Raw genomic sequence first — 24,756 nt, forward strand, 5'->3', positions numbered from 1 at the left:
GCCTGCCTGTCAGCTTGGCTGTGGGCTAGTCTACTGTATGGCTGGGATGGAATGCATCATCCCGTACCTTGCCGGCGGTGGCGACATGTGGGCCATCGGGTCTAACCTGAAGTGCCGGGCTGGCTTACTTAAGTAAGACGTTTAATGCTCTGTAAATGACTGTAATGCAAAGGCCAGATCCGCATGGGGTAGTCGGCATGCAATTGCTTTCCCGTTTCGGACACAAGAATCGAGAAACAATATCGAAAATGGAATTGCTGCCATCCTTTCTTTTGTCAGAACTTTGATGAAGATGCGCGCTTCCTTTTCGGGGATCAAGCGCTGTTCACCGCCTACACACTACCTATACATACTGTATATATCTTGGCCTATTTTGAAAAATAGACGACGACGTTAGTAATCACAAAATGCATCAACCCATGTTAGTCGTCGGCTTCCTTTCTAAGATTCCCAGTTCGTTTATTTCAAGACACGAGATAGACTAGCATTGATCCGGACATAAGATTATATATTGACATACAGCACTCTTGTCCAGAGGGCATCGTCTCTCTTCCTAGTGTAGAGGTTTAGTTTGTCGGAGTCGCCATATTACTTGTAACAACGAGATCACTGTATATCAGCTGAAGTTACGTTACAGCAAAGTATCCATAATTGTGGATTCATGTCACACATCTCGGAAGCTGCACGGCTTTCTCAAATGCAGTGTTAACGTTGATGCTTGCTGTTAAGTTTCTTTTCTTGTGGCTGCTGTGTAAATTCGTCTTGAACAGTCTTCTTCTCTAGAGACCTCTGATTTCAATTCTCTTGATTCTTTTCTAACCAATCCAAGGCTATTCTTCCGCAAATACTTGATCTAGGAAACAGTATTTATCCCCAAGAGACGTCTTGATCATTACCACTTGGCCTCCTTGCGGTCTTGGAATCCCTTGAGAATGGCAACTATCTTCTCTAGTGACTTTAGGTAGGTTGTCAACTCGATAGTAACGGCGGTCTGGTCAGCTCCCAGCTTTGGGTAGAAGTCCTTCCGGTAAGGACAGGCACTCATAGCAGCTGAGAACACGGGCTTGACAAGGAGGCCGTGGTGCGGTTTGAGGGTAGCACCATAGGCGCCGCGGAACGACTCAGCAAGCTCCTCGCTGGACGAGGCAAGATTCTTGCTCAGTGCAATACAGGTGAAATCCAAACCTCTTTAGAATGAAAGTCAGCTTCTACAACATGCTACTCGGGGGACGGTCTATATAACTTGGATATAGTGCAGCGGGGCGGGCAGGCGGTGGATCGTACCTAACTAACCACACGAGACCCTCGGTAGCCTTGTGGGACTTGGACTTGAGCTCGTTGATTACGAGAGCCTGGAGAGTTTCGGATTCGGCGGGGGCAGCTAGCTGGCGATCACGGATTTTCTAGATTTGGGTTCGACATGTCAGATGCTGAGACTGGAGACACAAAGGGAGTTGAGAACACCTCTGTTGGAGCAGGTAAAGACACACCTTGACATTTCCTAGCATGTCGGACTTGACGGGCGAGAAGGCAATGGATCCGAGGGCATCTAAGAGCATTGTATTAGAGACAGGCTTTGGCTCGTAGTCCAAGGGCATTGTATACCGAACATGGTGGTCAAGGACTCGGCAGCATCGAGGAACTCGGTTGTGGAGATGGCATTGTCGTTGTCAGCATCGACGGGGACGTCGACGAAGGAACGCTTGAAGGTCGAGAGCAGGGTAGCTCCCTCGGGCACAGCGGGAGCAGACATGGTTGACGAGGTTCTTTGGTTTTCGGTTTTTGAGGTTTGATGAACAGCGTTGGAGTGATTTTAGGGAGAAGTAGGAAAGGCGGTAGGAAAGGAAAAGGGGAAAGGAGGTGACAGCAGAAGCGGAAGTAGTAGAAATAGAGTAGAAGTCGAGTAGAAGCAGAGGGGCGGTCAGTCAACGTCAATGGATCCGTCGAGTTGAGTTGTTGACCTGCGTTGCTTGCGTTGCAAACCTACTTTGGAGCTTCTGGACTCGAGGGGACCCCTCATGGCCCCCTGCTTGCTTCAGAACACCCCGCTCATGCCTGGCTGCGAGGTACTTGCCGAGTACCTACCTACAGATTAGCACTGATTGGCCACTTGCCCTAACGTCACCACCTATCCAATCCACTGTGTCACTACCGAGACTACCTAGGTACACTACCAACAGTGCCTACCAACTGCTACTGCAGGTGGGAGTGATGGGGTCTGCATCTGCTCATCCAAGTCACTAGGAAGTACCCCAGGCTGCCCAGGGCCGCGATAAACACCTAAATTAGCTCCCACTGCGGAGGTGTGATCTGATCTACAGTTACATCTTCATGCTACATACAGTAGTACTGTACAGGACAACAACACCCTTCTGCCAAGATATCACACATATGCACCCAAAAGATATAAATGTAGGTGCTTGCCACTCTCTTCCATTCATGGCAATGAAATTCACGCAATACTCTCTACGTTTTCCAATCACAAAGTGTATTTTTTCAAATCAGCATCCGTTAGTCAATGAATGTTTCATTGACGATAGTATCGTCTAGCGGCTCAAGGACCGTGGAACTACGTTGGAGTAGCCCAAGACTAGCCAACACCCGTCGTCTTGAATCTCTACACTAGCATTGACGAGAATTGTGATCTAACCAAACGAACACGCGGCCAATATAACTGACGCTTGGGGCGTGTCTGTGGTCTTTCAGGGCATAACCGACACAGTGGGTAGGAATTATGCCAGATGTCAGATGTCCACGAAAGGAGCAAGCCTCGATCACGACAAACAGTCAGAGAATCTTCATAATTCGAGCATATCCCTCTTTTGAGCATTGTAGTTAGTATCTATCTTATGAATTGTGTTGCATGCCTGTCGACAGCATGAGCGGTGTGTCTACTACTACTGGTATGTATGTAGGTATGCAGCTGGCCTACCTAGCATGATGCGGCCGCCAAGGATCAAAGCCGTTGGCAAATGTGCCTGGGGAAAGAGTGAACACATGGAAAAGGTATTGAAGAAGTGCTTTCAATCTTCACCAGATGGCTCGCCAAGACATTCAACATGCCACCATGTCAAATCTTTCCCTCACAAGCTGCTCTCTATAAGTATGACCGGTCTGCTGCTACCTACGCGGATTGACCCAGAATGACATGATGCTCGTCCAGTGAGGAACACCATTCGGATCTTGCCGATCAGATGTACTGCAAGTGGTCGATTGGCACGAACGTTGGATATTGTACATTCGTCAAGCCCATGCGCCCACTCGATTCGCTCGACAATCACGCGACTGGGCTGGCGAGTGCTTACTTGTAGGGCTTAGTCTAGAGGGAAGGAGGAGGGAGACAGCGGTAAGGGAGGGCGTCAGATGGAGGGGCTGAGAGCAGACTGAGGGCAGACTGAGGTGAGGAGGGGCTTGCCCGGCACGATGCTGCCGAGAAGGAGGCGCATCTCGGGGCGTCTAGGATGTTGATTGGCTCCTCGCCTCGCATGTTCTCGCAATCCCACGAGAAACAAGAATGACTTCAATTGCAAACAGCCGCTACATCAGGATCCAGTCTAGCAGTTCTCGCTAGGGGACACAGACATCGGAGACAGGACCTCCAAGTGCCACAACCGCCGCCGCTGTTTGTCGCGTAGGTAGCTCAAAATTAATCCTTCAACTCTGACGTCATATCGACCTTGTGTATATCATCTATCCGTGTCCCTTCATCATCCATCCCTTGACCCGCGTCGGCAGCCTCTTTTCAATTGACCTTCACCTTGGCATACCTGTGAAAAATATTTCTATCTGATGGTGCGCAGCAGCTATTGTAGTGCTAGTAGTAGTTGTTGTCATTCTTCGGGTCCCTTCTAGACACGCACTCCATAGGTTGGCATCTGTCCTTACCATGGCCCAATCCGACGGTCCAGACGGAGGTCACTCGAGTTTTTCAGACAAGCTGAAGAATCCTTTTCACGGGCTCAAGGAAAAACTGAAGGACACTCACCTGGAGGATGCCAGAATTGCCCTACACCATCAAAAGTGTGTTGATCGACCCACAACACCTCTCACACCAACATAGCTGACCAATGACTGCCCATGACAGACACAAGATTGGGAAACTCGGGAATCTCGTATGTGCCAGTTGATCAAACATCGCGGGGCTGAATAAATTCTTGTCTCGGGAGCATCTGACTGACAGCATTGCTTCCTCTCGTCTACAGTTCAATCCCCAGCATCGCCATGATGAGGAACATGAAAAGGCCTGTGACGCGAAGCGTGCCAAGATCGCCGAGGAACATCGCTTTAACTCGTTCTTCCCTGAGCACGACAACAACCTAATCAAATGGTATGTCGACGGAAGAGATTATTTCTGGGTACGTGCAACTTCTCTCGCCCCTTCTGCAGTTGTACAACAGGAAGAAGAGAAAACAGTACTAATCCGGTCACTGAAGGCTGTCTCTGTCGCACTAGAAAAAGCCAAGGAGACCATTTACATCGCCGACTGGTGGCTGTCCCCCGAATTATTCTTGAGGAGACCGCCGCACTTCAACCAAGAATGGCGTCTAGACGCTGTCCTCAAACGTCGCGCTGAGGCAGGCGTCAAGATCTATGTCATCGTCTATCGCGAGGTTGAGGCCGCCCTTACCTGTAACTCTCAGCACACAAAACACGCTCTCCAGAATCTTTGTCCCGAAGGCTCGCCAGGTCACGGAAACATCAAGATCATGCGCCACCCTGACCATAATGTCTTTGAAAACGCTGCAGACATGACGCTCTATTGGGCGCACCACGAAAAATTCATCGTCATCGACTATGAAATGGCCTTCATTGGTGGCCTGGACTTGTGCTTTGGTCGTTGGGACAACCATCAGCACATACTTTCCGATGTTCACCCCGAGGGGGTTGCCAACGAGGTCTGGCCTGGCCAAGATTTCAACAACAATCGCATCATGGATTTCCAAAACGTCGATGATTGGAAGCAAAATGAGCTCAGCAAAGCCGAGTACGGTCGAATGCCCTGGCATGATGTGTCAATGGGTGTTATAGGGCCGTGCGTCTATGACATTGCCGAACATTTCGTTCTTCGATGGAACTTCGTAAAGCGCGACAAGTACAAGCGTTCAGAAGGGTTCGATTGGCTCCAGCTACGAGGCCGTGAAGGAGCAGATGAGGATCTTGTCGGAGTGCAAAGGCCCAAGTTGTACGATATTATCTTATCTTCCCTGTGTTTCCGTCTGAGTCTCGTCTCCTTTTCTCGCATACGCGATTGAGATTAGACGCTCTTCGTTATTCCGAGGCTTACTTACTGACTTTCGATCTCCACAGCCCTGTGGGCGACTACGTCCTCCATCCCGTGACCCCCCTAGAAACCAAGAATCTCAACGATCGGGGGACTGTCCATGCGCAAATTGTTAGGTCTAGCGCTGACTGGTCGAGTGGCATCCTCAGAGACCACAGCATCCAAAATGCATACAAAGAGGTGATTCGAAACGCTCAGCATTACGTGTATATTGAGAATCAGTTCTTCATCACGGCTACAGGTGATCAACAATCTCCCGTTCACAATACGATTGGAAGCGCAATCGTGGAAGCGTGCGTCAGAGCCGGGAAGGAGGGCCGTAAATTCCGCGTCATTATCATTATTCCTGCGATCCCTGGATTTGCTGGCGACTTGCGTGATGATGCGGCAATCGGAACACGCGCTATTATGGACTATCAGTACAAGTCGCTCTGTCGTGGGGAGCACTCCATCTTTGAGCAGATCCGCGCACAAGGCGTTGATCCGACGAACCACATCTTTGTGTTCAATCTGCGAACCTACGATCGTCTCAACAAGAATCCTGCCATCCGCGAGCGAGAGGAAAAGTCCGGTGTCAAATATCAGCAGGTGCAACGGGCCCAGGCTGAGGAGATGATGGGCTCCGGCATCCACGACTCCGGTATCCACGAAAAATTGAGCAGGGCTGAAGAGATGAGGGAATCGAAAGAGAGGACGGACAGCTCACAAGCAAAACAACGATATGAAGAGGTGAGGCGAAGTGGCGAAGATATAACATCAACATTCAGCGTGGCGCACCATGCCATGGCTGGAACAGGGAAGCTTTCGGATGAGCCGTGGGACGGTGATCCGGAACAAGAGGTTCATAACTGGATACAGGAGGAACTCTACGTTCACGCCAAGCTCCTCATTGTGGACGATCGCATAGGTATGTCATCCCTGAGTGCTCCATATCATGTTTCCTGCTCGCGGAGATGGAATGTTTCTTCCAGGCAGACGAGTGTACCTCTGTAGCATACAGAGCATTTCAGCTCTGCGCCGATTCCCCTTAGACAAGACAAGTATTGACGCCAGTGAACTGCAGTGATATGCGGATCAAGCAACTTGAACGACCGCAGCCAGGAGGGCCACCACGACAGTGAGCTTTCTATCGTCATGGAGGATACCGACATGATCCAAAGCACAATGGACGGCCAGCCATTCCAAGCCGGCAGGCATGCTGCGACTTTGCGACGCTACCTCTGGCGGGAGCACCTAGGATTATTACCGCCACAGGACCATGACGCCAGTAATGATCCCAATGCCCAGCCGCCGGGCGAAGACTCGCCAAACGATATATGGGATCGGGACGAGAGCTACAAATTTGTCGAAGACCCCATGAGCGACGAGTTGTGGGAGCAGTGGACTACAAACGCCACGACGAACACTATGACGTTCAGGCATTTGTTCCACGCGGATCCCGATGACTATGGTGAGTAACGCAGATAAAACAATAACTGATTTTGAAGCTCCGTTTGTTCTAGCCCTCTATGGAAGAAAAATTACTATCAACTAATGCCGTTACGTGTTCTGTAGTGAAAACGTTCGATGACTACAACCTCTATCTGCCCCCAAAGGGCGTCAAACCGGGCCATATCTTCGATAGATTCATCCCGGCGAAGGATATCCGCGAGAAGCTCGACCAGATCAAGGGCCATCTCGTGTGGATGCCCCTCGATTACTTGAAGGACGCGAATATGGCTGAGACCGGGCTGCAGGTCAACTCATGGACTGAGAGTGTATATACTTGAGGAGGAAGAAGAAATGTCGATAATGCACCGGCCACACGCGGAGATGTGATGATAAGGCCTATGAGTGGATGACCGATTGGCGTTGCTGGGGCCGGGCTTGGGTTGTAAATTCCGTACCTGGCAGAAGTTATTCGCTTCTTCTCGCGGATATCTGCAGTCTCTGTATCGATAATGAATAATATTATTTATTGCCAAATAAAGCATTTAGATGGAAGCGACGCCGTGGTATGTGTGCTAATCCGAAACCTCTCCTTCCCTTGCCACCTTCGTCGGTAGAATCCTACGAAGTTTGGAAAGACGTAAAGATCTACTCCATGAATGTTGTTCATGTCGTCACCGATATCTCCGTCTACTGGATCCATATTTATCCCGCGCACAATCTGGGCGCATTTCTTGGCCGTTTTCTCATGGGGCGCGGGGGGAAGGTTACATGCATGCGTCTCGGCCCATGATGTTGCGAAAGTGAACAAAAGATCCTCAACCTCTCCAAATTCGCCAAGGCTCGATTTAGGCCCGCGGAGCCTGCGCTATACTTACGGGATATGATGAGAATGAGATAGATGGTGCGGGTCGCGTGTGAGTGAGTAGCTCGGGGTATTGACGTTGCGATGCGGTTGGGACAGAGATAGATGGTGATTTAATTCGTGAATTGTGTTGGGGGTATACTTGTATAAATGTGAATTATATGTATATATATGTATGTATGTATAATAATATTGTTTTCAAGATGTCCACATGCACTCGCTTCACCGGCATACATTCCTTAATATCAGCAACCCGATGTAAAGAGTATATACCTACCTAATCCCGCGAATCAGTAACCGATCTCCTAAGCATGGGTTTCTTTTCTATCATCTCCGCTTTGCGTACGCTCCTCGTTTTTCTGCCGGCTGCGGCGAGTTTACAACTACCGCGCGCGAAACCACCGGCGTTCTTCCTCGCTGGCGATTCCACGACGGCTGTCGTGGGAGGTTGGGGCAGGGGACTTCTGAATCCTCTGATCGAGCCCGCTTGGGGGATTAATTTCGGGTTGAGCGGTGCTACGACTGAGTCCTTTAAGGCGAGGGGATACTGGGGTAATCTCACGGAGCATGTGAGAAGGTATGCGGCGACGAATGATGCCTATGTTACGATTAGTGTGAGTGAGATGATTAGAAGATGAGGCGAGTAATAAGGAGGAAGATTGTGGCTTTCTCCGGGGATTTTTTTAAATGATCAGTAGGTAACTAATACGTTGAACTCATAGTTTGGACATAATGATCAGAAAGCCGATAGTGGTGTTTCCTTCGAGTATGTCTTTTCCAGCCCGCTGCTCTCTGACCCGCTTCGACAGCACTGATAGATTGGCTTGCCAACTGACTAACTCTTTAATCTAAACAGGTTATACCAGCAGAACTTGATTGACTTCGCGAACGAAGTGAAATCACTAGGCGGTTCACCGGTACGTGTAACGATGGAGATATCACATCGATCCCACCATTGCGAAACAGTTCAGATAAAGCGACAATCCCCAATCCCTCTCTCCCTTATTTATCGTCTTTCTATCTTGGATGTATCCAAATGATATCATATATATCAACAACACCTTCTCCTCGAACTAATTCCCCAAACATAAAACCAGCTCCTCGTATCCTCCCTAACCCGCCGCGTCTTCCCTCGCGACCAACCCCACAACGCCACGGACTCACTGCACGCGCAACGACTAGCAGCCCTGCACGCCGCGGACGTGACGAACTCCACTGTCGTCGATCTGAACGCCGCGAGCCTGGCGTACGTCGACGCCATCGGCCGGGACGCCTCGTGGGAATACAATTACAGCGGCGACGACTATACCCATCTGAACCCGTATGGAGAGGTCGTGTTCGGACGCATGGTGGCTGATTTGATTGTTCGCGCGAAGCCGGTGTTGGAGATGTGGATTGCGCCGAATGAGACGCTGAGTTATGCGCTTTGGAATAATTTGCCTGCTTGATGGGGGGAGTGCGAGGAAGGGAATGGGGTCGTGGGTATGTGTTGTTGGTGCAACGATTGGTTTCGTGTTGCGTTTCTGAAATACTGTCAAGGTGGCATAATAGCAAGCGACATGAATGAAAAGAAAGGCTCCAAGTGTATGTATGTAGGATGCTGCTCATTAGCATTAGTTATGTGTCATTATACTGAAACTCGAATCCCGATCCAATCTATCATATGGATAAAACGAAGACGATGATCGGGATAAGCACAGTTTTCACATGTATTTCATATATATCAACCGGTTTAAGCAACGGGAAGGAGTCGGAACAGAATAGGTACCAGACGTCTTATAGTATTTTGCATTTACCGACCCTAGTCTAGAAGTTATATATGAACGTGGCTAGCGACTATGACTTCAGTAGGACCTCCATTCCACACACTACATTCATCGTGAGTGTGTGATACCAAACTCATCCCCTTCTGTAAAGCCCATCAATTCCCAATGTTGAATGTAAACGGCCCAAAAATCTCACCTGCTTCAAACCTCTTTTTTAATTTCCCATCTTGTTCAGTTCGACTTTACCTTTTTTAGCTTGCTCTTTTTTCATCCCGCTTTCTCTTCCCCTTACCAGCCTCGCCCAGCCAACTTCTGCTCCGTCGGCAGCGTCCGCACACTAATACCCACCATGGCCTCGCCTAGTCCCTCGCTACACTCAGCGACGACTTTGGCATCCCGGAAGTGCGTCGTGGCGCGGACGATGGCGCGCGCCCTCTTCGCCGCGTCGCCTGACTTGAAAATCCCACTGCCCACGAAGACGCCGTCACAACCCAGCTGCATCATCAGCGCGGCGTCTGCGGGCGTCGCCACACCTCCCGCGGCGAAGTTGACGACTGGCAGACGGCCTAGCTCAGCCGTCTGCTTCAGAAGCGTCGCGTCGCATCCGTACTCGCGCGCCAGCTGACGGAGGGCGAGATCTCCGCCTTCGCGCAGCGCTGCCTGCGCCGCGGCGATCTCGCGCTTGACTGTCCGGATGTGCCGGACCGCTTCTACGACGTCGCCTGTGCCGGCTTCGCCTTTCGTGCGGATCATGGCGGCGCCTTCAGTGATGCGGCGGAGCGCTTCGGCTAGGTTGCGGCACCCGCATACGAAGGGGATATTGACTGGTGGGAAGGGGCGAAGTTAGTATAATCCTGTAATGTTGCGGGTGTAGATAGTGATTCAATTGTGTATGATACAGAATGTAACAGCTGGATTGTAGCCTTAATTGTATGGGAAACGAAAAGCAAAGACAAAGGAAGTAGGCGGTCGCAGCAACATTCATATACTCACACCCAGACTTCTCGACATGGAACTCGTCGTCAGCGGGCGTCAGCACCTCGCTCTCGTCAATGTAGTCGACGCCGAGGGCCTCGAGGATCTGGCACTCGACGAAGTGGCCGATGCGCGCCTTGGCCATGACGGGGATGGTCACGGCGTCCTGGATCTCTTTGATCTTGGCCGGGTCCGACATGCGCGAGACGCCGCCCTCGGCGCGGATGTCGGCGGGCACCCTCTCGAGCGCCATGACAGCGCAGGCGCCCGCGTCCTCGGCGATGCGTGCCTGCGCGGCGTCCGTCACATCCATGATCACGCCGCCTTTCAGCATCTGCGCCAGACCCGCCTTGACTGTGAACGAGGCCTTGCCGGCGGTGCCATCGCTGTTGCTACTTGTGGCATTGGCGTTGGCATTGGTAGTGGTGGATGAAGTAGTGGCGCTAGCGCCGGCAGCGTCGTTCGTCATGATTGCTTGTGTAGATGAACTTTGATTTCGACGGAGAGCTCGTTTGAGGTATATCCTGCAAAGTCGCTTCGACAAGAAGGAGTTGAAAATAAAGTTGGGGGGTATCAATTATGCCTCGCTCGGCTTCTGTTGTTGAATGGAATGCTACTATTGTTGAGTCAAAAAAATTTAAAACGAAATCACTTCAGAAGCAAAGAAGAAAAAATGAATGGGTTGGAGAAAAATAATTGTATACCTTAAAGCAAGCCGATACCGTCCCCTCCCACCAACCCCAGGATTTCCAGGTTAACCCAGAAGTCTAATGTGCCACACGGTACCTACTGTGACGGTGCATTATTACCGACGACAAACCCGGCTGGAGCCGATTAACGGGCCGAGTCACTTCAGTTCTCAGTCATTGACTTGGAGCTGAGGGCGAAGACGGCCTCGAGGCATCCTAAAGTTGCGTACTGTACAAGTCTGAGATGAGGCAAAGGGGCACAAGGCGTAGAAGGGCGGAAACGGGATGCATGACACAGTCGCCGCCGACGTCGGGGGGATCACCGTTACCAAAGCTATGATATTCTTGGTTGTTACTCATATTAAAATGCACGCGCAATAACACAAGCGCAGCTGGCTGACTTTGTACTCCCTCCCGTGCCGTGCCAATCCCAATGATAACTGGCTCGTTGCCACCAACGCGGACCGATGACGCGCGGGCGGATGCGGATGCTAAGGTCCAGTTAGTTCCGCACATGCTAATCTAGCCTCCTTTAGACCGGCAGTTTCCGGCCTATGCCGAACGTAAAGTCGGCGTTTGTCTCTCTTTCATTCCGCCATTACCCCCTGCCTGTAGATAGTGAGGGGCCGCCGAGGAGCCGATCTGTCCGTAGCAAACATGGGCGGGAGAAAGTACCTCTTTTAACTCGTGCGTTGCTGAACAGATCTAGCTGATTCTTCAATGTTGTATTGAGATCAATTCAGATATCTTGAGGAGAGGTTACAGCGTGCTAGAGGGTACTAATCTTGTCCTTACGTGCAATACCAAAAGTAACGGAGGAGGTTAGGTAAGCCGCTGCAAGATCCGTTCTCGCTCCAACGTTTTAGGCACCGTATGCACGTCCTTATCGTACACGGTGGAGGTATTACTCGTCATACTTGTATAAAACAAAAATACATGTCTTCCACGCCCTAGCGCGAGCAATTCCCTAGTATGGACATCAAATCCCGAACTGGGCGACGTATCTCACGAGCATAGAGTTTGAAAACGAAAGAGCTGCTGAATTTCTCATATTACCTACCCCCTTCTTCTTCTTCTTCTTCTTCTTCTTCTTCTTCTTCTTCTTCTTCAAGATGGCCACCATCGGCGTCCTAGCCCTCCAAGGGGGCTTCGCAGAGCACCTTGTCTTGCTGAAGCGAGCTGCGGATCATTTGTCCGCTGGTGCACGACAGCCAGCTATTGATCTTACTGAAGTCCGCACGCCAGAACAACTTGCTACTTGCGACGCTCTGATTTTGCCTGGTGGCGAGAGCACGACATTGTCACTAGTCGCCGCGCAATCTGGGTTGTTAGAGCCGCTGAGAGATTTTGTCAAGTAAGTTTTCGCAAACTATCGCCCTCCCGTAAACAACTCTTTCAGGCTAATTGCTTTTGAGTAAGAGTGTCTAAGAAGCCGGTATGGGGCACTTGTGCTGGTCTGATACTTCTTTGTGAAGAAGCTAGCGCGACGAAACGGGGCGGGCAGGAACTCATCGGCGGCCTAGATGTAAAGGTACATAGGAACCATTTTGGTCGTCAGCTACAGAGTTTTGTGCACGATGTCGATCTCCCTTTTCTCAAGCAAGAGGACTCTACAGAGAAGCAAACTCCGTTTCCAGCCGTCTTCATTCGTGCGCCCGTAGTCGATAAGATGCTAGAGCAGCAGCAGCAAACTGATACGCCGCGACCCGCCATCGAGATCCTGGCTAGGTATCCGTCAACTGGGGAAGGCGACAACATCGTCGCTCTTAGGCAGGGTAACGTGTTTGGCACCAGCTTTCATCCGGAGCTGACGGATGACGTGCGGATCCATGTCTGGTGGCTGAATCAGGTCATTAAAGCGAGGCGCGAGAACTGAATGATGAGTTTAGCATCTGATAATAATGCCATTTCTCTCATCCATCGATCATACCGAGCGTGTGGTATTTTCTCGGAGACTCCTTCGAACCACGCCTGAAAAGCTCTCAAACAAGCCTTCATCATCGCCTTGTAGCCAGCACACGGTGACAGCAGGATTGCTGCTGCCTGGCTCAGCTGTATTGTCGATTGGAATGGAGATGGAGATGGAGAATCCAAATGCGCAGTTTACCACATCAAGTGGAGAAGCTGTACTCTCCTGCTGAGCCGCAACTATGCCTTCCCTAGCTCTTCTCCGCCGATAAGCTCGACTCCAAACATTGCCATGAGCAAAGCCAACGCCTCGGAGACGCTGCTCATCCCAAGTCCACGAGCATAAGCCCAATGACTTCATAGTATCACAGATAATTCTTTCGAGGGATAAGACTAGGTCAGCATAGTCCTGGGAAGGTGGCTTGTAAATAGTTGTCGTTGTAACCGGTGGCAGCATATTTTTAGCGAGAAAGGAGCTACATCCGCGAGCCACGGCCGGCGACGGTCGTCTAGTCAGGAAACTCCATGCCAGTGCCCAACGCCGTGTCTTGCTTCCCTGAATGAAGGCTGTGACGGCGAAGTTGTTGATACCATTTTTCTTGAGTACATCAATAAGAATCTCCAGACTAGACTGTTTACCCAACATGGCCGTATACCATTGCACTTTGTCCTTGAGCGTCAGAGACTCATCGATCAGTCGCTCAGCGAATCTGACTTCCCCCCCCTCGCAGACCATCTCAATAGGTGCACCCGTGCATGCGCTGTGTGGAGGTCGTGATTTCTTTGCGGCGAGCTCGAGCAGTTCTGTATCTGATGCGTAGAACGGTGGGTTCACCATGACGAAATCGATAGCCTCTGTGCTTAAATCAGGAATCAAGGTATCTGAGGCCGCACGATCTATAATACGAATGCGAGATTCGAGATTGTTTATGCGTGCATTTTCGCGGGCGTTGTGTAATGATTCCGCATCGATATCTGTACCAATGAAATTCCAAGCTGGGCGCTGGGCGCATCCAAGCAGCGGGTATATCAAGCTTGCACCCGTACCAATGTCGAGGCCCGTAACCCGCCGCTCGGGCTCATACTGCTGAGAATACGACGACGAGGTGCTATCAAGCAGATCCTTCAGCCACAATATGTAATTATGTCGATTTGGCACAGGTGGGCACAGTCGATCTGCTGGAAGGGTGATCTCGAGCCCGAAATCCTCTTTCAGAAGCGTCTTGGTAAGCTGTACAACAGCTGCTGGGTCTGCGAAATCTAGGTGGGCACCATCTTTGAGCACGGTACCAAACTCTGGATATTTTAAGCCGAGACGGCGGAAGTCTGGCTCGGCAGAGTACAAATTTCTAAAATAATTTTCGCTGCGAATGCGCGGTTCGTCGCTTTGGCCTAGCCGACGACGCTTGCATTGCTTTTGAGAAGCGGCATCTTCGTTGCTAGCCGAGCGGGCGCGTCGCATACTTCGCGATCCTCCTCTGTTGTGAAGTACGCTTCTATCATCGACGGCGACATTATCACCATCCCTTGAAAGAGAATAGCCGTCTTGCTCTCCCAAGCACCGTTGCTTGATTCCCTGCATCGGGTGCGTTGTGCTCATTTTGGTATAGATAGCAAGGGATCATTTTCCTTCAATCAAGCGATGAGGGGTGGTTTCTAGGTCTGCAGATGGCTCCAACAAGCAAAAGTATGTGATGTTTAGAAGATTTGATGAGGTGGAATGATGAATTTCAACAGCTGCGTACTAAAGTTCCTGAATTGGCGCTATGGCACGTGACCACGAGACTTTATTATTATAAGAAACCATGGGAGGCGCTCCTTCCAAACGACAGGCAATAGAAGGAACGAATCAAGTGGATTCGGTCCTGCACTCTTTTATACATGCATGCCTACAGTAGCTTATGTCAGGAAATGCAGAGTGAAAAAGAAGAGAGAAACAAAAATACCCCAAAGCACAGGGGAAATGTTACTTGTGTAGCACTTGATCCAAGAACACGTCAACGAAGTTTTGTGTTTCAATTATAGCTTAGTATATGTTGCAATGGTACCAGCGTTACTTGGCAGGTTTCCTGCTCAATAGCCGGCAAAGACCAGCCCTACAGTGTAGCTGATGACATGAACCACCTCCTCATATAGTACAGGTAACGCGGAGTTCTTCAAGGTATCCCGCCCACCGACCAGCGCAAAATAGAAAAAAGCAATATGAAAAAATGGAAGCCGTTGCACCGCCATACCAGACCATGAATGTGTCTACAGAAACAACTCGAGAAGCATCATTCGCTTTTCAGCTTGACTAACAAGCCCCTCATCCATAGTGAGAGGCCATGCCGATTATTATTTCCACACAAGGTGGATGATATCGGGATAGTAGATGGTAATGCCAACCAGCCCTGTCCAGATACGATGAAGTCCGGTCCAGACAGCCTGACACCTCGTCCGACAAACCAGCACCCCTAACTCCACCCTTCACACAGTCAAGATTCCGCTAGCCAAAGGCAGCTTCAAATGTGGGATCTCCATGTAGCAGTGACTTCCGTGTGAGAACAACTCCTAAAACGCCGGGCCAAAAATCATTCACAAGTCACACTCAACATAACGTACACGTCCAACAATGTGCAACACATCTCATCAAGTTGTTGATGCATGTGCCCGATCTGATTGTCGGAAGAGGCAGAAACGGGCAGGGCTGATTATCAGACACCACCACCCATGAAAGCAGCGAGGTCATCAAGTTCAAGAAGCTGCCGCTCAAATGCCGCGCATAGTTCACCAGCTGTCATATCAGCTGGCCCCGCATCCACAGAAACATTCATTGGCGGGCGATCCGATGATGACAGCACTGGAGACTCTGCCTTGGGTTGCGCTGGAGGACTTGCTGTCGCTGGCGTCGACGTACCTGCTGAACCGCCATTGATAGTAGTGAATCCGGACTTACGTGGAGGCTCAGTGCCATTCTCACCAAGCTCCTGAGGATTGGCCGATGAGTGTCGCTCGTAGTCTACACCTTCGTGGTTGTTATCAGGCTGGCTTGCTGCATCATCTTTGATTGAAGGTGGGGCAGGCTCCATGGCAGCTCTGTTCGAGTTTCTCTCATCATTTCGCAATACCTTGGCCATAACTGCAAGATGACGATACCATGGGACAGCGAGTGTCCAAGTGTTGGCTCCATCCTGTAGGAACCGCATGCCGTCCGCAACAATGGCTTCGGACGTCTCATTCACATCAATAGGGGTCAAGCCTTTCAGACTAAACCAAGCTACAGTCGCACAGGCAGTAAAGCAAGAGAACAACATGACAAGTGGAAAGTTGGGCACAGAATCTTTGTCAGCGTTGGTCTCAAGAGCGAGAAGTAGCGACACAACGCTGTGCGATGCTGCGAAAACTCGATCTACCGTCTGCAGATGAACATGAGGAACCATGCGCCAAGTTTCATGTTTGAAACCTTCAGTCTGGATGAAGTGAAGAAGCCTGCGACGATGGACCATGATGGTGGCGGAATGCAACAAGCAGTGCAGCATTGCATATGTGAAACCACTTCCCATGGTGATGTGCAAGTTGAGGTGAGCTGGCTTGTCGACGAAATGCATGGGCAGAGAGCTGCGCACAGCCTCAATACCATTTTCTAGAGCAAGGCATTGCTCCTCAGAATAGGTGTCCACAGTAGCTGAGGTCAGCATCTCAATCACATTTCTCCAGGCCTGCGTCGCCATGACGATGTGACCAAATTCACCCACCTCCGCCAAAGGCGCACCCTCAGGAAGACCAGGTGGAGGGTTGCCCGCCAGGGTGCGGACAAAGGCAGGTGTTCCGAAGTTGTAGCTCATGTCGGGGCACGGAAGGGGTACATCCTTGACATCGTTGTGACAGACTGCCGGGTGGCGGCCGGGACTGCTTGTCAGAAAACAATCCAGAATATAGATGAGCCACAGTGTCCGCCGGAACGATTCATCTTTAATGAACTGTTCAGGATCGCCGAGGGTTTGGTGGCCAGTTATGATGCGGTACATTTGGGTCATACGAGCAGCTTGGCCCAAATAGACATAGGCGCGGACGGCATTTCTGTTGCCCCATTCATGGATGGTCAGGAGACATAAAGCCTGAATATCTGCCAAGCTCGGGTTATCGAGGTTCTGCATAACCAGATTGAAGGTCTTGACGGCAAAATGCTCGGAGGCTGCCGACGCACCACCGCCCTGGTTACCAAAGCGGCGAATCAAACCAGTGGAGCTTCTACACGATAATGTTAGCAGGACTGGCCACTGCTACAATTAAAAGCGCATGACAATATTGGAGATAGGTAAGCAGAGGGGAATTGTTGGCCGCTATGAAGCCTGGGCAAATGTACCACAGTTGGACTAGTGACACGACATAGGCCACAGGCCCACTACCGGAAATTGGAGTGTAGCCCGAAGGATGGCGGTCGGTACATCCAAACGGAATCCGGAGGTAAGGATGACGGTGATTTCGAGAAACAAAGCGTGAAAAGGAAGAGGGGTAACTGTACGTACCGTGCAGCACATGTGAGAAGACCGTTCACAATACTAGGCTCAAGTGTACCATTCTTGAGCTTTTGCAAGAAAGAAGGCTTATGAAAAGCGACACAGGATGGAAGAGTCTTGTTGATGACTCTCTCGCATTCCGTAATGAGTTCCGGAGTCAGTCTGTACGAACGGGCGCAACAAAGGCCATGGTTAGCGAGGGGGTACAATACCGAAGTAAACTGGCATTGACTCGTGGGGTCTTGCGCTTCAACATGGTGGATAAAATGCGCCGGCAACTTTGTTGTAGGGGCAAATGAATGGCACGCAGAAGACCGAGGGTAGAGGGCAGAGAGCAACTACGGTGATTGATGGATGACAGGGGGGGGATAAATTAGGCATGCAAGGGTGCGACCGGAGCGATGGTGAGTTGGATGGCGATCCCGAGGCAAGACGACGCAGCCGGCATCAGCCCCCAAAACAGTATGGGCGAGTGAGAAACGAACGGCAAGGGGGGGAAGGGGGTGTAAGAGAAAAAGGGCGGCGAGCGCGATGCGTGTGCTGCGCGCTCTGGGCTGGGCCTGAGACGGACACGGTGGGTACAGAAAGAAATGCGCCTTGCCCTACGTAACCTAGCTGACTGGCCTCCTGCAAAACCATCGAGCTAGGCGCGTGCCCGGGCCTAGAGTAGCTGACTTCTGCCCTCCGACAAGACTCATACATTTGATTGCCTGGTCACACACCACGGCGGCAATGATGACCGAGGCTGGTGATATGCAACAGAAGAGAGGGGAGACGGGGAAGAACCAAGAAGAGGATGATGATGATGATGATGATGAAATGAAGGATAGATGTAAAAACATGCTGCGGATTACTATGCCATAGCAGGGAACCGTAGAAACTGAGAAGAGAGAGAGAGAGAGAGCGATGACTTACTTCTCATTATTTGCCTGTAGGTTGCGTGGTATGACGGCGGCTGTTGCTGGCTGGCGGTCATTGGAAGCCGATACGTTGCGGTCGCCTTGCAAAGACTCTCTTGGACGAGGAGCCCTCGCCGGCGACTGGCCATGCATATGAGCATTGCTCTCGGAGGGCAGATAGCAGTCGTGCATGCCCTTCGCGCAGTTCTTGCATGGTGCGCGGCCATTGTCGTATACACACTTGGTCTTGCCTTTGCGACAGCGCACACAGGCACCGCCGGCACGCAGTGACGTGCCACGGATCACGGACGTCATGGCGAGCGCGGCGACAAGGTAGATGAGTGAAGAAGAATGGCGATGACAAGGACCCGAGAAGAGGTCCGGTGACAAGAAGGACGAGAGTTGAGGGAGAAGGGAAAAAAGGAACGGAGGAGTCGGGGGAGGAGACGGTGTTGGCTCGGGGGTGCGGTGGATTAAATTTGATCAAGTGGGTGGGCACTCGTGAGAGGAGTGAGGGCGCCCGGTCGGGAGTGGAGGTGATTCGAGAAGAACACGACCCAACCAACAGGGAGAGACAAGGGGGGTCAGCCGGGGGTTGGACGATGCTACCTACCTAGGTACCTTGGACAGAGAATGTAGGTAGGTATGCTATGCTAATGCCAACTACTACTACAGGTAGCCAGAGCCTACAGCGACGACTTACACAGCGCTACAAATGACGGACGGGATGATACAGCACAGAATACCTACCTACCTACCTGGAAAGGTACCGTAGGCAGGTTAGTAGATGCAAGTGCTGTATTGAATGGCGAATGGGGCGTGGTTTGTGCTTTTGCGGTAGAATATTGATTGTACTGTATGAACCGTGCCGTGCCGCCGTGCCGTACCGTACGTATTGTACGTATTGTACCTCAATGCGATAGAGCTGGGCGGTGTATTTGCAGGTAGGCGAGTAGGTACCAGAGCGAACAAGTCGGGGACGATTGGCCAGCGAGACTCCGGCGCTATAGGTCGTCTTAGTGGGAGAAGAGAGAAAGGCTCGGGAGCTAAACAGGGGGGGTGAAGGGTGGGTGAGAATGATGAGCTGAGACGATCCGGAGACACAGGCACGACAAGCAGCCGAGGGAAAAGCCAAGAGAGCGGAACGGGCTAATAGAGAGAGAGGCAAGAACAGCAGGCACGTCACTTGCATTCAAGCCCATGGCAAGCAAGCTCGCGAGGTTTACGTGTCGAATGGTATAGCTAGACGAAGCAGAAGAAGAAATAAATAGGTAGGTAATTACCTAGAAAGCAAGTCGCTCGCTAATTCTGGCTACTCGGACCGGTTGTTGGTGGACGGATGCGCGCGGGTGGGCGGACAAGACGGGTCAACAGATAGGTAGGTAGGTAGGTAGATAGGCAGGTGGGTGGTGAGATCAGTCTCCCTCTCTCCCTTACTGTTCTTCTTCTGCCTTTTTCCTCTGCCTTTCCGTCCCCCGGCGTGTTTCTCTTCTTTACTTTGTCTCTGTCTGTGCGCCGGACTGAATGGCGTGTCTGTCTGCCGCAATACCAACCAACGTCTCCGACCAAGAACGAGTTACAATACAAATTATGTTGGGGTACGCAAGTAGTGAGGAAATAAATGGGGTTGTATTCTACGGGTGAGTTAATGGAGATGACGAAAGAAGGCGATGATGAGAGCGATCAAGTCGGGTCAAATCTGATGAGTCGATGACTGACGGGCGTTACGCACGGGGGTGGGTGGGTGTATCGGTCATCAGCAGCGATACAGCAAGTGTAGGAGAAAAACAGGATGGTTTGCTGGGAACGTGCGGGAGATATGCCGAGAGGTGAAGTCTACCTACCTACCCAGTACTCCCTACACATGGACAGAACATGGAGCGAGGAGCACCAGCTGGATCCGGGGAAAATTACACACGGCCCACCAAGACACCTGAGAGTTACGGAGGTCGAGTATTTTTGGATCGGAGCAAATTGGCGAGGGGAGGGGCGCTGCTCTGTTCAGTGCCATGCGTGCCATGCGTGGCAGGATCGGTGCCTCTAGACGCCGACAGCCAGGAAGGAACCAGGCAGGCACGGGCGGGCAGGCAGACAAGCCAGACAGGCAAGCAAATTCATTCCAGGTTGGTTGGAGTCTACCTGTCCTGTCGAGTCGAGCCGGCGGCGTTTTTTTCAGTCGTTCGGGACACGGGAAACGTGGTGCTACCTACGCATGGTACCTAGAGATCGTAGATTATCTACCAGTAATGCAAGTACCGCCCATGTACCGCACGCGTACCCGCCTTACTCCCGTCACCTAGGTCAGTTGGGTGTCTCTAGGTTAGGTGCTGTACCCAGGTAGCACCTACCCGCCTGTACCTCCCGACTACGCATACGTAGGTATTGACCTACCATACTTGCTCGAGTATATATGTATATATACGGTAGTAGGTAGTACGAATACCGGCCGTTTGCCCGTCTATTCTGCATGCCATTTGAACTGCCTGCCTACAACCATACTTGGGCAGAATCATAGTTGTAGGCTGAAAGAGAAAGTAGACAAGATGAGCTTAAACGATAGCTCACAAGCAGCTCTATCATACCTAAGCATGCCCGTGCTAGCTACCGCTAGGTAGTGTAAAGCAATGTAGGTAGGAGGTGACTTGACTTGAACCTTTAGAAGCAGGTACCTACCTGGGTGTTTAAATAGACAGCCACGGAAGGCGGTGGTGGGAATATGGGATGGATGTCCCCGGGTATGTACTGTAAGTATGTAGGTACTTGAGGTAGGTAGGCAGAAAAGCGCGACATGTAGATCATTTACCTCCAGGCGACTTCGGGCTACTTGCATGTGTAGGTAGAGGGAGAGGTACCCGGGTGTACTGTTAGAGGTGCTGGGAGGTGCAAGGAGGTGTCAGTGGGCGGCAGGCGGGCAAAGGTCTCGGGCTCACGGGTCTCCGGCGTTCGATAGCTGTTGCTTTTTTAAATGATGGGGATGTTTTGTGGGGCGTTTGGAGGGGCTTGGATGGGTTGAGTGGGACGATGCGACGGCTTCTGTACGGGGTCGGGGGGTTCCAGCAGGAAACGCGGTACGTACCTCCGTTGCGCTTGCAGTTTTCGTGTTCCAGCCCGCTACCATCCGCTACAGCCCGCCGTAGCCTGCCTGCCTACCTGCCTGCCTAGCATCATCGTCATCTCTACCTACATACATGCATACTTCGAAACCCGCCGTCCATCGGCAACACCGCCGTCACTTCTCCTCTACTCTGACGCCGTCCGTCCTCTAGAAATAAGCTCTCTCAGAGAACATAAACATGTTAGCCCAATATATTCACGAACACAGGCATTCCAGGCGGCCTAGGTAGTGAACAGTATATAGATGCCCATCCGAGGTTGGAGGCGCCATCACAACCGGGCAATGGGTGTTATTAGACTGGGAGTTGTAAGGCTCAAGCACCATCATGATTTCCGTTATTTTCGGTTGGCTTTATATCTATTACCTAGGTAGTCTAATTGCGTTGGCGAATATAGTTATACTTAGCGGCTACATTCGTTTGCTATCGACCCCAGCTTCGGCTTTATTGGTTCGGCAACCGGGTCCACGAGCTTTTTATTCTATCCAGATTCTCCTAAACTTGGTACTGGTATTCAGTGCTTCTACCTACCTTCGTCCATCTACATGTACACATCTGTATCTTGACACCTTGAAACTGACTTGGCTAGGTTAGGTAGGTCAGTCAGTGCCACCAACTGGCTGTTGGCCTGAAAGAGGTGACCCCCTCGCCCCCTTTGTTCTCTAACTCGCTCATTCTATTTTTAAAAGTCATCTAAGTATTGTGTCATCCTGTGTACAGAGCGCGCGCGCGCGCACCTGGGCCAAGACCGGCGCGCTGATGAGAAGTCAGACAATGCACCCATCACCCTTGCGTCTGCATCGCAGTCCCGAAGGCTTGGGTGTTGGGCTATGATTTGCTCGTTAACCCCGTCAAATCACATGCGCCCTGCAAGCTGATTGTACAGCCCGCCGCCCGCCTATTGACCTAATTCGCCGTTCGGCGCAGGCAGCTGGGTCTCGTTGCGGAAGACCGAGAGGACAAAGGGACCAATAGTCCGGCATTTCCCAGTCTCATACGTCTCATGCCTACCTACTTTCCAGATCCTTTCCAAGTACATATCGTCGGCGTGCTACGGGCAAACCAACCATGAACAGCGTCGCCACCGAAAGGAAGTTCTACAGAATAGATCATTTCTTCCTTGTCGACGCTATGCTTGACATGGCATTAACGTCTTGATCGGTTTGTACATAGTATTCAGCCGCGACTTAGGATTAGCAGCATTCATCAAACAAGCCGACGTTCAGCCTGATATGTTCAGTTTCGTATGAAATGGCAGTAGAGAAGGCGGGTATATCATTTCAGATCTCGTCCTTTTTCTATCGGCACTAGACAGTAGAATGTGCACCAAGATGTATTGCACTACCGTAGTCAACAGCTGGGCTAAGTTACGGATACTGTGCTATTTCAACCTGTCGGTGCGAGGGCCTTGGAGCTAGGGAATTCGGGCTTTGTCTTATTATCGCATCACCTTCGCAACTTAGCATTCCCCCGTGATGCACTTGCACGCCGATTTGGAAGACAAAATCCCATAGCAGTAATGGCAGAAGTGACTGTATTAACCCACCCTTGAGTGAGGGAAAGGCCGTGGTCCCGAGTCCATCCGGGGCGAACGATCAGGCTAGAAGAGATGGGACTGGTCTCCCGCCAAGCCGTGCGCTGCGCTGCTCGGGAACCCATGTACCTACTAAATTCAGTGTTGGTGACTTGCTTTTCTCCCCCCCTCTCTTTCTCCATCTCTCCTCTGTCCCCTGTTCGCTCGGCTGGCTTCTACCATTCTCAAGGGCAGGTGATGCACCATCTCGTGTCGATCAATAGCACGTTGCCACAGATTTATCAAGTCCTACATTCATGACCGCCGGCCGGCAATCAGACTGGAAACCAAACTCCTCCCCCACCCCCTAAAACACAGTCACGCTCCATCTCGCTACCTATAGCTAGCTAAAAGTCCTCTGCCGCTGCTCATCTATCTGTATGCCTGCGCTTAATCGAGGTCTGATGGCTAGCCAGCTGCATTCTGTGCAATGATTGAACTTTCCAAGTACACAGTTGCACAGGCAATTGAGCAGACGGTGTGGTGAGACACCTCAAGAGCGCCGGGCCGGACGGCTTGGACTAGTGCCGTAACTTCCGGCGTTGCTCAGGATCCAAGACACGACCGGCATGCGTGGAGCGACGTTACAACGCGCTATATTCCGACTACGATTAATCGTATACTCCCTAGCATCCCTAAGTAGGCAGTGTGCTGCACATAACACCAGTAGTGTAAAGGCCCTATTTTAAATCATTCGCCTGTGCGATTAATTCCAAGCACATTCCCAAGCTGAAAGTACACGGCACGGCCTGATGGTCGGCAACCATGTGTCCAAATCTCCACTGGGAACAGCCTGATGCGAAGATGATCTGCAGGTCTGACGGCAACCAGCAGTGTATCGCGTTTGGGCTGGGTGTCACAGACTTCCCCATTTTCCCAATGAATTACGTGTAGAGTACCGTATCTCTTAGTACATACAGTAGGTAGTCAGGCATGGAGGTGCGAACGCAAGCAGACCAGAATGAATCTTCCAAGCGAGAGAAGTTAACCCCAACCTCATCCATGATTTACTTACCTTATCGAGTAGGTACGAAGCCCATGGAACCAACAGCATATTCACCACTGTTTAGCGGTTCCTATTGAATCAATCCGTTACCCCTCTCCCTTCTCCCCTTTCCTCGGCCGGAGTTTGACACACCATCGCACGGGCTTGGGATCCGGTATTGCAGCCGAGTCATCTCGTTGGCCCGCCGCCAGTGCATATAAATGATCGGGGCATATCGCTTGTCGCAACCGAACTGGGGACCGCCCTCCATTGGATGAGGACATCCACCATGCCCAGTTTATCTCGTCCCCCATACAGCTCGTTTACAACAATGCGCGCTCAATTACGGTCCCGGCTTACTCGCCTGAATGCCTACTACAGTAACTTCCCGCGCGAATTTGATTCGGCATGTACGTACGCAACGTTGCTGTCAATAGTAACAAACGAGAACAGTTCCGTGCAAGTCACCGACGACAATAAATTCAATCAAGGCCACTCATCATCTGCTGTACATTCAAATAGCGACTCAATGTGATCTGACCTGACATGACCTGACCGAGCCCTTGAGCTCGACCGACCAAACCCCCCACATCGGTGTACTCCTAGGCTAGTACAGTAGCCCGCCCCCTTGCGACTGTTGCAAATTGCCCACTCCGAGGCCGCGCGATAAGCTGACGTGCGACATTGACTTCTTTTGCCGCCACGACCGCTGGATATCCTGCCCTGTGGAGGCGACAAAAGCTTGGTCGGGAACAGTCGCTTGGCATGGCGTAGG

At 51.3% G+C, this 24,756-nt stretch overlaps 7 protein-coding genes across 7 annotated transcripts; 3 read left to right on the plus strand and 4 right to left on the minus strand.

The window, feature by feature from the left end:
• Window positions 1–536: 536 nt before the first annotated feature.
• Window positions 537–2,176, minus strand: F5B22DRAFT_620004 (glycolipid transfer protein domain-containing protein). The gene is made up of 4 exons (XM_047975811.1): window positions 1,606–2,176; window positions 1,491–1,549; window positions 1,285–1,403; window positions 537–1,187 (listed from the first exon to the last, which is right to left on the minus strand). Exons 1-4 carry the CDS (start codon window positions 1,751–1,753, stop codon window positions 893–895), a joined length of 621 nt encoding a protein of 206 aa, XP_047827668.1. The 5' UTR covers window positions 1,754–2,176; the 3' UTR covers window positions 537–892.
• A 1,511-nt stretch (window positions 2,177–3,687) lies between these two features.
• F5B22DRAFT_388195 (phospholipase D/nuclease) lies at window positions 3,688–7,143 on the plus strand. The gene is made up of 7 exons (XM_047971376.1): window positions 3,688–4,020; window positions 4,085–4,112; window positions 4,203–4,355; window positions 4,434–5,182; window positions 5,308–6,188; window positions 6,345–6,731; window positions 6,836–7,143. The coding sequence occupies exons 1-7, from the start codon at window positions 3,887–3,889 to the stop codon at window positions 7,048–7,050; spliced, it is 2,547 nt and encodes an 848-aa protein (XP_047827669.1). The 5' UTR covers window positions 3,688–3,886; the 3' UTR covers window positions 7,051–7,143.
• Window positions 7,144–7,746: 603 nt separating this feature from the next.
• Window positions 7,747–9,335, plus strand: F5B22DRAFT_620014 (SGNH hydrolase-type esterase domain-containing protein). The gene is made up of 4 exons (XM_047975812.1): window positions 7,747–8,188; window positions 8,297–8,340; window positions 8,431–8,491; window positions 8,672–9,335. The coding sequence occupies exons 1-4, from the start codon at window positions 7,886–7,888 to the stop codon at window positions 9,020–9,022; spliced, it is 759 nt and encodes a 252-aa protein (XP_047827670.1). The 5' UTR covers window positions 7,747–7,885; the 3' UTR covers window positions 9,023–9,335.
• F5B22DRAFT_388351 (SOR/SNZ family-domain-containing protein) lies at window positions 9,290–11,047 on the minus strand. The gene is made up of 3 exons (XM_047971378.1): window positions 11,020–11,047; window positions 10,334–10,928; window positions 9,290–10,164 (listed from the first exon to the last, which is right to left on the minus strand). Exons 2-3 carry the CDS (start codon window positions 10,782–10,784, stop codon window positions 9,629–9,631), a joined length of 987 nt encoding a protein of 328 aa, XP_047827671.1. The 5' UTR covers window positions 10,785–10,928; window positions 11,020–11,047; the 3' UTR covers window positions 9,290–9,628.
• Window positions 11,048–11,818: 771 nt separating this feature from the next.
• F5B22DRAFT_388378 (PdxT/SNO family) lies at window positions 11,819–12,904 on the plus strand. The gene is made up of 2 exons (XM_047971380.1): window positions 11,819–12,358; window positions 12,424–12,904. Exons 1-2 carry the CDS (start codon window positions 12,117–12,119, stop codon window positions 12,878–12,880), a joined length of 699 nt encoding a protein of 232 aa, XP_047827672.1. The 5' UTR covers window positions 11,819–12,116; the 3' UTR covers window positions 12,881–12,904.
• F5B22DRAFT_388326 (uncharacterized protein) lies at window positions 12,846–14,617 on the minus strand. The gene has a single exon (XM_047971377.1). It carries the CDS (start codon window positions 14,510–14,512, stop codon window positions 12,929–12,931), a length of 1,584 nt encoding a protein of 527 aa, XP_047827673.1. The 5' UTR covers window positions 14,513–14,617; the 3' UTR covers window positions 12,846–12,928.
• Window positions 14,618–15,487: 870 nt separating this feature from the next.
• On the minus strand, window positions 15,488–19,265 carry F5B22DRAFT_388364 (uncharacterized protein). The gene is made up of 3 exons (XM_047971379.1): window positions 18,327–19,265; window positions 17,421–17,573; window positions 15,488–17,142 (listed from the first exon to the last, which is right to left on the minus strand). Exons 1-3 carry the CDS (start codon window positions 18,623–18,625, stop codon window positions 15,606–15,608), a joined length of 1,989 nt encoding a protein of 662 aa, XP_047827674.1. The 5' UTR covers window positions 18,626–19,265; the 3' UTR covers window positions 15,488–15,605.
• Window positions 19,266–24,756: the final 5,491 nt, after the last annotated feature.

Source organism: Xylaria bambusicola, assembly GCF_022495145.1.
Source record: "Xylaria bambusicola strain CBS 139988 unplaced genomic scaffold F5B22scaffold_46, whole genome shotgun sequence".
Classification (NCBI taxonomy): domain Eukaryota; kingdom Fungi; phylum Ascomycota; class Sordariomycetes; order Xylariales; family Xylariaceae; genus Xylaria; species Xylaria bambusicola.